At 37.5% G+C, this 12,038-nt stretch overlaps 1 protein-coding gene across 1 annotated transcript in view; it reads left to right on the top strand.

The window, feature by feature from the left end:
- LOC132701991 (disintegrin and metalloproteinase domain-containing protein 10) overlaps nucleotides 1–12,038 on the top strand; it is a 94,540-nt gene that overhangs the window by 7,031 nt on the left and 75,471 nt on the right. The window contains exon 2 of the mRNA XM_060670373.1: nucleotides 3,358–3,496. Within this exon, the coding sequence (XP_060526356.1) occupies nucleotides 3,358–3,496 (139 nt within the window). The remainder of the gene's footprint in view (nucleotides 1–3,357; nucleotides 3,497–12,038) is intronic.

Raw genomic sequence — 12,038 nt, forward strand, 5'->3', positions numbered from 1 at the left:
TCTAGAAAGTAAATCCTTACTCTTGGAAATTCCAGCCCTCAACGAACGTACTCGACACCGTAGAATTGACGTTTACCGCTAGTATTATGTCTGCGATCACAAATAGCAACTATGCCTTAAACCATCGGCGCGATATTTTGCCGTGTACAACTACCACTATTGTCCATTTAACGCATAAATCTTCGCAAGTTTATTCAGCGGCATTGTTCTCCTAAATGTCTAATGTCAATCGCTACGGATTAATCCAAGTATTTATGCACTAAGTAAAGATTGCACGAGCGAGTGAACGAACCAGCTCCATTAGTTCAACATGATACCCTAATTCTTCAGCTCAGTTTCAGTTTAGTGTGCTGGCAGACACTATTTTGAACTTGGATTCAATTGGGAGTGCCTTATTTATCAACAAACTTCTTTAAGGGGCTGTTTAGTGTTTTAGAAAATTTCCAAATGTGGAAACATCGATAAAAGAAATGCCAATATTTCCATCGACTTCCCGTGAGTCCGTAGATGTCCCTGCTTGGGGGAGGGGGGGGGTGGCGAAGTCCCCTCCTTCTTGATTTATATATACAAGACTTGTAATGAGCTGAAGTTTAAGGGGCCGTTATTGATTGTCCCGTGAGGGGGATGGCGGGGATAAATGTCCTTTATGCCGCCAGATCTGCGAAACGAGGGTTAGACACATAATAAGGACTAACGCGGCGAGAAGATGGAGGATAGAGCGGGCGGGGCGTCCCAGTTTCCCGAAAAAAAAAATTGACGAGAAAGGGTTTCGTCCTATTTTTCCGATCCTAATTCCCCCGTTTAATCTCCCTAATCGTTATTTAAAAACAGTTCGGCGCCGTTTTTTTTTTCTCTTTATTTCCCTTCCCCCCTCTATCGGGTTTTTCTCTGAACTAGGGAAACCCATAGAATGAAGTAATGATGATTAATGGCGGGACAGGCCAGTCGGCTGAGTTTTGTTTAACGATGATAAAGCAAAACGGGTGTTTTTCTCGCGTCAGGGCTTGTGGGGTGCGGTAGCCGCAGGGGGATTTCGTATGAAATGAAGATCGGGAATTAAACTTTATATTCGTATTCGAAGGTGAAACCTGTCCTAAAACCTCTTCGCTTTTTTGTACTGGGTTTTCTGTCAATTTGACAAAAATAAGTTACATTTCTACTATTTTACACAATTTCTGGTTCCTCCTGCATCGGTTTTTGCTGAGTCGCACTTGCTGGCGTTTCACCAGTCATACTGTTGGCGTCTTCAGAGCTTGACTGAAACTGGCTCGCATTTTACTCTGTACCTGCTTATATACTGTTTGAGGGGGTCGGACCTCAATGAGAGGTATGAATATCTCGGATGTATGATATTGGTAACTTCAGTCACGGTTAATATTGTCAGGTTACTATAGACTCTCGGACTTTTCATTGGTAGAAGAATTGATTACATGTAAGAATTTTAGTTTTATGGTATGAAATTTTATGTCCAGTTTCGTGATTGTGTTCGGCAACTGCTGATGAACTTAGTTGGCTCTTTTGTGGTTTTTGAGCGTAGTTGATATTTTTCGTCCGGTCTCTCCAATGTATTCTTATCCGCATTTGTATGGAATGCTGTAAACTCCTGGCACCTCAAATGGAATTTTGTCTTTGATGGACCACAGATGTTGAGAGATTTTTGGACAAGTGGTAAATCTGGTTTTGACCTTAAGGATTTGTGGTCAGGGGTGTTTTGAATGTAAGGAAAGGGCAAGGGTGGGATTTCTTTCGGCTTCATTGCTATTGGAAGGTTGTGGTGAAGTGTATTTTGTGATTGAACGCTTAATATCCTTAATGTGGAAATTATTAGAGAGAAGAGCAGATGTGGTGTGTTTTAATTCTGGGTTGAGTGACTCGGGTTGAAATAGCTTTACGGATCTGAAAACAAGAGAGTTGATTACCGATGGCTTTTTGGGCCGGATGGTGATGCATTATGAATTTATTTTATTTATTTAGTTAGATACACTGTTCAAGAGATATATTAATATATATTAAATGGCAGGGGGGCCTAAAGTGCTGCCTTGAGGAACACCGGATATTGCGACATATTTTACAGACTTGTGTCCACCAAATATAACAAACTGGCGCCGATCTTTTAGATAAGATGAAAACATATTGATTAGAGGCAATGATAATTCGTAATCATATACCTTTGAAATAATTATCCCATGATCAAGTCTGTCAAATGCCTTCGAAAAATCGGTATAGACAACATCAGTTTGAGAACGCAAGTCTAGATTTGGGTGATAAAACCATGTGGCTTTGATGTTATACTGTTTTTAAAACGATTGTAAAAAACCTTAGAAAAATTGCAAAGTAATGAAATGGGACGAAAATTAGTGATATCTAAATTGTCACCTTCTCTGTAAATGGGTTTAACTCTGCATAACTTCCAGATATCAGGCACAGTGCAAGATTTAAGGCACGTATTCCATAGAAATGTAAGTGGTAGAGCTAGGACACTCGCACAACAAACGTCGGAATGCAATCATGTCCCGACGTCGTCTTATTTTTTGTTTGCTAAGAGCCGCTAGTACTTCGCATTCTTGAAAAGATGTAAAATAAAGAACTTGCATATTATCGCTATTACTAAATGTAAACTTTGAAGAAGAGTTAGCAGAGTAAGATTTAGCCAAGAAATCAACAAAAGCATTTCAAATGTCAGTAAGACTATCTAATAATTTATCATTGTAGACCATCCTGTCTGAAATGTTAGCTGTGCTCTTTTTATGACCCGAAGTTAGGTCTGAATTTCTATTGATAAGAATATCTAAGAATGGGACAAGAATTTTGCAATTAAGGTGAGAAGGTTTGGTTCCAGCTTCTTGAATTTTTATATATCTGAAATGATGTTGAGACTTTCAGGAATATGAACTTTAGTAAAGAGGGATTCTACGTCGAAACCTACCAGAATATATTGTGTATCTAATGCAATGCTTTCTAATTGTTCAATGATGTGAAAGCAATTAAGTGCGAAACTATCAGTGTAAAGGGGTTTAATATAGAAGCTAGGTAATATGTTGTAGAACCAATGGTGCTGACAATAGGTCGAAGGGGTAGTCCTGGTTTGTGAATCTTTGTCAGACTTTTTCACGTAGTCTGATAACAGATTTAAGGTTGCGTTCCATAGATGACGTAATATTTTTTAAAATTTCTACACCCTTCTACTGAAGTCTTGGATACTTGATAGAAAAATAAGAAAAAAAATTTTTTTTTCCAAAGCGGCCCGACGCAGTTTTTTTTTATTTTCAAATTATTATGGCGCAATCAACTCTATAAATAAATAAATTTTTCAAGTGGTTCTGATATAATTCGGCAGGATTTTGTTTTTGTGTCCAGGCGTCGACTTGAACTCCTGGATCAACCACTACGATGTCGCCGCTTACGAACCATTGGCGCAGCAACGGGGCCGGCACCGGAGGGACGCGCGGCACGGGAGCGGCAGCCCCGTCCGGTTGGAGGTGAAGGGAGCAGGAAGGTGATTATAAATTTTTTGAATTGCGTTTTCAATCTGGCTCGCGAATATTTTCGATTGGACCTCTCTCGATCGATACGCTCGGGGTGGAGTCGCGAGGGGGCGGGGGTCGTTATTTGTAATTTGCCGGCGGCAAATTGGGGCGCCGTTTTTTTTCCGATTCGGGATGATCGAAGTGCAACATTGGCGTCACGGGATTTTCATTTCAACGGTAAGGCTTATTATTAACCTTGGTAATCTTCGAAATTCGACCCCCAAAATAATAATTAGTTTCGTATTATTGTATTATATAATATATAGTAATTCTTCTTATTCGGTCACCCGTTTCGGGCATCGTGCCATCATGATCTATGATCTGTAAGGTCTTTCGATTTCCGCCTGTCTTCAGCGGCTCTAAAGCATTCGTTGAGCGGTACTCCGGTTTGCTTGACATTGAGGTCCACATATCTGACTGGAGATCTTCCTCGGCTTCACGTTCCTTGCACCGTCCCTTGAATAGTGAGTTTTTCCAGTCCGTTTCTTCTGACGACATGTCCAAAGAAGGATGTAATTCGCTCAGAAACGATGGTGCGCAGTCTTTTTTAATCTTCAACTGGTTTATAATTAATTGATTCGTAAAGGAGAATACCAAGGTTTTGACGAGTCTCATCTTTGTAGACAGGGCTACGTCTCGGACTCTTCCAGATCCTGCTCAGCATGGCTTCTTTGGCAAATGCTAACTGCGTTTTGATAGACACACGAACTAATTAAAGACATCTATACCATTTACAGTGAAAACTCCCTATAGCGAAACTCTGTATAACGTAAAACTCTGTATTACGAACAAAATTTTTTGTACTATTAGGTCTCAATACAAAGCTTAATTAATCCACTCTGTACAACGAATTTCTCACCCTCTATACCGAAAGATAAAAGAGCACATGAGGTATCAAAGTAAGGAATGTAATTAATGGAATCTTTTACCTTCTCTAATCTAATTACTCAGACTATTGACCTAAGTATTTTTCTCGTAGTAAGCGATTATGTTAATGCCTTTATCGGTATGTATAAAAGCACACCATTGTTTCAATCAGTTCTAATTTGACTTGTGAATACGGTGAATATGGCGAGTTAGCGAAAAATTTTATCTCTAGATGATAAAGTTGCTTTAATTCCGGAGATAGAACGGGGAGAAAAGAAAAGTGGGACGTCGACTGTGTCCATGATTTGGAAGTGCAAAGAAAAAATCATTCAGGCTGAAGCGGCGGGCAGTTCTAGTAAAAAACTAAGAAAGCCAAAATTTGAAGATTTGGATCTGGCAATGTTGGAGTGTTTCCAACAGCCAACAGTAACGTCTTAAAAATGTCCACTCTCTGGGCCTATCGTAAAACTAAAAGCGGAAAACTTTGCTGAACAGTTTGGCATTATCGATATCAAGGCTTCGGAAGGATGGTTGGGGAAGTTCAAACAGAGACATGGTATAAACTATGGACAGATAAGTGGCGAAGTCCGTGATGTCGACAGAAACATCACTAACCATTGGCTGGAGAAGACGTGGTCAAAACTAGCAGAAAATTTCGAAGGGAAAAGTGTGTGGGTGGAAAAATTTCTATAACAGTGTTAGTAGCTGCCAATATGAGTGGGAGAGAAAAAAGAAAGTTAGTTCTGATTGAAAAATCAACTAACCGACGATGTTTTAAGAACATCAAGCATTTGCCAGTCACTTACAAGGCAAACAAGTCTGCATGGATGACATCGCAAATTTTTGAAGATGAGGTACGGAAATGGGAGGCGGAATTAAAGGGGAGGAAAATATTATTTCTCTTTATTCCAAATCTACGAAATATTGAGCAAAACACCAAGTGTATTACAGCCGATGGACCAGAACGTAATAAAAAGTCTTAAGACTGGATACAGGAAAAACATTTTAGGTTTAGCATAGTAAAATAACTGCACGAGTAAAATTAACTTTTTAGCTCATCCCATAACTGTTCGACCGGATTGAGGTCGGAACTGCATATTGGCCACTCCATAACTCGAACACACAGACAATTTTCAGGGTCTTTTATATTTTTGCCCATTACTGAAAAACCCGGTATATAATCAAAATAATACTTGAAATATAAGTTATAATACTGGATCTTCTGCCTCTGCCGGTGAAAGAATTTTGCCGATCGGAATAATAGTTTTGCAGGAAATATTTTTTTTCTGGAAACCTAAATAATCACAAAAAAAAATCAAAAAATTTTAAATAATACTTTGCGCTACTTTAATGGTTTAAATGTGGGTCTGGATTTCTGCTTCTGTGCTAAATCTGAAGTCGGTGGCTGCAAATTTAGTATTGCACGGTAATGCACGAACATCCTGTACAATAGGTAAAAACCTTAAACCCAAAAGTCTTAGCTGGCTACACGAGCTATATTTTCGTGTAAAACAAATTGACTTTTGAATCGCAGTCTACTAGTTATGGTAAATTTTCATTAAAAGACCCCCATTTTCAGTTTTTTGCCAATAATAATAATATTGGGTCTTGCGGATCTTTTAATACACAATTTTACTCGATCTCGTACACCGTTTTCGAGAAATTATTTTTTTTTTGAAGTCCATGCAAACGCAGTACGTGACCACACGCTATTTGCTTGCCAAATATGAAGTCGATAGCTTCAAATTTCGGACACTTATCGTGTTTTATACCAATGTACAAAAAACTGTGGAAAATCACGAAAAAAAGATAACTATCAATTTCTAATCGCTGCTATTTCCTATGGGCTTACGTATCTCGTGGTCAGTTTTCAGTATCCTGGCTCCAACGGTTTTTATGAAGCGTCGACAGAGAACGGAGAACGGACAGACAAAAAATTTTTTTTCGATCCTGATCATTTGTGTACCAATGGGGATCCTCTATTACCTCCCTTTGCCGAGATATGAGTTTCGTTGCCAAGCGCGTATCCTTTCGAAAAATTCGATCTTATCGATTTTTCGAAAGTAACAACATTGATTTCGAAAAATCCAGCGCAGTGCGAATCGTCTGTGTCGTACTATGCGGTACGCAGTCTACAAAGTCTTTACGAAGCTCTTTATTTTAAAGGCTTTTTGTCCTAGAGGAAAGCATTGTTTTTCATGCTCCTGCGGACCACTATGGAATTTTCGCAAAATCGATGTAATTTAATTGTGCATGTACCCTGTATAAAGTGTCCTTCACATCTCATCGAATTATATATTAAAATTTGCACAAATTATTTGCATTGTAGAATGATATGTATAATTGACGAAACCTGAAACTCTCACGATACGATTTACGATACTGTTCAAATAAAATTATCCCATCTTTAACGGTTTTTCATTTATCGCCAATAATTTACCCACAAAAACGGAAATTTATGGATCTTTTCAATTTTTTGCCCATAACGACACACCCTGTATATGATTCAATCATTGTTAGAAGTAATATCAATGACTTCATCTCGTTTTGGTAGCCTCCGAAATAACGATTTCAATATGGAGTTTTTCAAATATCCCAAACAGCGTATGTGATAGCCGAAAACCGCAAATACAAAAATTGTACATTTTGATGCTGCCTAAGACACCTTTTGAATCAAATAGCCATATGTTTTAAGATTTTTGATTTGCGGGTAATAATTTACTCTGAAAAAGAACAATTTTCTAGGTCTAGGTCTAGATTTTTGCCTATAATTTGAAAACTGTATATATTCTAAAAAATGCTCGAAATAAAAATGTTATTGCGCTGGATCTTCTGCGTCTGCCGGTTAAAGAATTTTGCTGATCGGATGAACGATTATGGAGGAAAACATATTTTTGTGGAAATTTTCAAACATTTTCAAAAAATACTTGGTAAAATTTGATTTCTACCGTTTAAATGTGGACACGGACTTTTACTTCTCTGCTAAATTTGAAGTTGATATCAGGCACTTAACACATTTCTCATTTAGCACGGAATATCGGGACACCCTCTACATTACGTGAAAACCTTAAATACAAAAGTTTTTCGCTGCCTATGCGGGCTATATCGCAATATAAAAGAAAGTGAGATCAGAATCAGAGTCTTTCAGTTATAACCAATTTTCAATATTAGGGGGACTCATTTTTCAGTTTTTTTTGGAATTTTCGGCATAATACTGTATATTTTTGAAAAATTTTCAAGAATAACAGTTCATAGAGCCGTATCCTCTGGTTCTTCTGGTTCAATAATTTTTTTGGTCTCGTAAACAGTTTTTGAAAAATGATGTTTTTTGTAGATCGCTGTAGGCGCCATTTCTTATTTTTTAAAATACTTGGTGATCATTTATGTACCAACGGCGATCCCATAGGACCTACCGTTACCGAGATATAAAGTTTTTATACGAGCGCAGATAGATATTTTGGAAAAATTCGATTTCGAAAAAAATTGACCCCGCACGCCCATGTTCTCCGCAAAGCGAATTCCGGTTTTATGGCCTTTATACCCGGAGGTATGGCAAAAGTTTTTAAAATTATTACGAGACGTCCTTTTTAAGCAGTCCTTTTTTATTACCGGCTCGCTCAACATCAAACGGACTATATTGGCCTCGTTCCTTTTTTTCACTGAATTCGACGTCAATAATAATCGTCAGACGTCAGAAATTTCCGGCTTCTATCCGATAATTCGGTAACGGCAGTTCAAAGCAAAAGAAAATTGCCTTTTCAAAGGATTGCGTGTAATCGTAGAGATGGTAGTAAATGTTCGAATGTTCAAAAATTGTCGAAAAAACGGCGTTCGCGTTCCGGTGGCCGGGGGGGGTAGGTTTGTTAACAGCCGATCCGTCAACAGCTGAGACGTGACGTTCACGTGATCGAGTGACAGAATGTTAGAACCAGCGATTTTTATCGGGATATGTTTGAAAATTAATAGTATATATCATATATGCAAAAAGTTTACCGAACGTGTTGCATACTATACTTTTTCTACGACCGTTAGTTTTTGGGTACATTTTCGCAAAACAACACCGATACATTCAATGACATGACCGTCGTAATTGAGAAACGTCAAAATTCAAAGGGTGGGAAATATATCCGAAAACATCCGATTGCTCCCAAATCCGTGCGGTAAAGTGGCTTGGATTCGTGGGAAACGAAACTGACGCGATAAAGCGACGCTTCCCGCCCGGCAGAGCGGTGCGTAATTAGGTATTTTACAGACGGGAGTATAAAAAATGATTTATCTTACTAAGGTAACATTTTATTACTTATTTAAACAGGAGTTCAGTTAATTGTGGTGCAGTCGATTGTGCTTCAAATACAAGGAAATGTGGATGGAATAAAAATTATGACGAAAATAATGATTAAAATGTTTGTGCTTAAAATTTTTGTTTCATTGAAACCATTTGAACAGTTTTACATCATAAAAGAGGACAATCAGTACAAATGTTTTCTGCTACACCAATGCAACAACAAAAGATTTGGTGGGGTCCTTAGGGACATTTCTGGGCCGCTCTTTGGTCGTGAGTTCAGAAGCCATGTGGCTATGGGAAATTCCTCATCTTATTTGTAAAATAGGCTAGGGGCCCATAAATGTGTGTTACCTCAAGGCTCAACTGGCAACTGGCTAGGACAAATTGCACAGTGAACTCTGTCAGCTTATAACCAGTTTTATTCCAATCATCAGGTGTAAACCCTACCTATTTTGCTAAAAAATGAATTTTGTTGTGGGCATTGTGATTCATAAATTTGATTTGATAAATGTCAACTTGTACCTTAGCCGGTGGCTGTAATAAATAGGGGGCGATAATGACAACAAAATATTAAAAAAATGCTCACGGGTTAATAAAAAATATTGTTTTTAATGCGGGTTGCAGCACCCTTCCATAAAATTAACCTATATTTTTTTGGAAATAGTCATTGATCGTATGCATAGGAATGTGTTCTTTAAAACAAGCACCCTTTTCCTAATTCGTATTATACCTTTCTAGTATCGACTGTTAAATTGCAAAGTCTGCCATTTGACCTTCGGCTACATCGAGATCCCTCGCGAGACGAGACTCACCGAGACTTTCCGAAATGGGCCCGAACGCCGTTCGGAAACATTCGATCATTTGTGGTGTTCCCTAATCGTACAGTCGTAAGGGTATCGATTGGAATCGGAAAATCGAAAATTGCGTTTATTTTTTCGAAAATTGTTGCGTCATCCGAGCTCGTTGAACTTGCTTCCACCAAGGCATCGGCCCGTAATTATTAGCGTGTGTGAAAAACGACAACAATACCAATTATCCATTGTTCGGTGCCCGCTAACCCATGCGTGGGCCCATGCGTGTGGGTGTTTAGCGGTGTGAAGAACCTGTGATCAAGGCCGCGTTCACTGACCGTGCTAAAAAATATATATAAAAAATGAAAAAAATGTTCGCCAAACGCACTGACTTAATGGATATTTAAAGGTTTATAACTCAATTTTTTTCCAAGTTTTTTTTAATAATGTTTTTGAAATTAATTCAAATATCTTCTCACGGATTTGTCTGAGATAAAGCGACTGAAACTACTACTTGATTTTTTCTCATATCTTGCTTCGTTTAGGAGATAAAAAATAAAAACCATTGTATCGCGTGTCCATTTATCGTAATAATATTTTTCATCATTTTTTTTTCTCAAATTGATCTGAATACCCCCTCAAATCTGGCATCGTCTGTTTATAAAAAACCTTTGGTGTCGCTTACGTCAGGTTTTTTTTAAAAGGTTTGATAGCGTTCTTCCTTATCATACCACTTTTACTCTTGGGTTTTATAGCTTATTCGCTAAAACCCTGATAAATCTTTAAGCACTTAATAAATATTCTACAGATAATATGAAACCTGGACTCCCATTCACTTGGAATGAAGGCGGTGCTGTTTTCCCAACTTCTTTTCTTTGAACAATTTTATGGCAAGATTAATTTCAAGGGTATTTTTGAAGTATTTTAAACGTTAGTTTGTTTATATAGAAAATAAAGACTTATGTTGAACCTAGATTATGTTGTATACATTCAAGTTTTATTAATAGTTGACTGTACAATCCTCCATAAGCTCAAAATATTTCTGCAAATCACTTGGATAAAATGTGATTACCGATTTGCATGGTGTTTTATTTAAAAATCTTTCTAGATTCTTCAATACAACATACTCTTTTTTTGTAACGATAAAATCAATATTTTTAGAGATATTTAAAGTTTAATATAAAGCTGCACAATTATTCCCATGTCATTCGATTAGTAACCTCGGAGTTTTTGCGTCGTAGATTTGTAACTGTAACGCGAATGGAAATTTAATGAATAGAATAAAATTAATTGTCCAGTGCATGGTCATTAACATTCGTACAATTTCTCATTGTACGTATTATCAAGAAAGTATATCCTAATTTATCGCAATCCTTTCCAACAAATAGATGCGTTTGACATGGTTCGCAAAACATCTATGTACCTCATTTTATTGAGTCTCTAATACCCTACAATTAGATATCTAATGCGTGTGGTTGTTGTTGTGGTTGAACATATTACAATTAACAAGTTTTTTTTACTTGCAAATTACGCTAAAAATGAGCTCCGCGGATCACTGGGTGGGGCAAGTTCGTAGCGGGTAGCGCGAAGCAGCAAAAACGGAAATTTTTAGGATATTTTAGATTTTTTGTCCATAAACGACACGCCCTGTATATTACACAATCATTGTTCGAAGTAGAGGTTATAGCCCTTACACAGGCAATTTTTATTTTTTTTTGTATATTTCTTAATATGAAGTCGATTGCTTCAAATTTCAGACATTTATCTTGTTTCATAGCAATGTCCAAAAAACAGTCGAAAATCGCGCAAAAAATATGGACACCGGCTTCGGATCAGGGCCATTTCTTATAAGCTTATGTGCCTCGTGGAGGGTTAAAAAGGAGATAAATTTCAATTTTGTAGCTCCAACGGTTCGAAAGTTATTCAGAAACAACCAAAAGACGAGAACGGCGAACGGACAGACAAAATGTTTTTTTTTTTTGGCGGTAATCATTTGTGTACCAACGGCGATCCCATAGGACCTACCGTTACCGAGATATAAAATTTGCATACGATTATAGATACTTTCGAAAAATTCGATTTCATCGATTTTCGAAAGTAACAAGATTGCTTTCGGAAAACCGTCACTGGGCGGGGTAAGTTTGTCGCAAATAACGCGAATCAGCTTTTTAAAAAAAAAAAGGCACTTTGCGGATTCTTGTCCTAGAGGGACGCATTGTTTTTCTATCGAGCTCCTGCGGACCACTATGGAACTTTCGCAAAATCGATGTAATTTGATTGTGAATACACACACCCTTTATAAAGTATCCTTCACATCTCGTCGAACTTTGAAGTTACGGCAAACTTCGGTAAATATTAAAATTTGTACTGGTAATTGCATTTTAAAATTATATTCAAATATCTCGCGTCCCCTGTATTATAGACGAAACATTAAACTCTCTGTCGACACAGTTTATGATACTGTTAATATCAAATTATCACATCTTTAAATGTACATTTGATAAAGACACGGTGTTGTCGAAACAATTGTCATGTCATAATATATAATTTCGTGAAAATCTGAACTTT

This window comes from Cylas formicarius, unplaced genomic scaffold, assembly GCF_029955315.1.
Source record: "Cylas formicarius isolate icCylForm1 unplaced genomic scaffold, icCylForm1.1 PGA_scaffold_5__7_contigs__length_24384050, whole genome shotgun sequence".
Taxonomy (NCBI): Eukaryota; Metazoa; Arthropoda; class Insecta; order Coleoptera; family Brentidae; genus Cylas; species Cylas formicarius.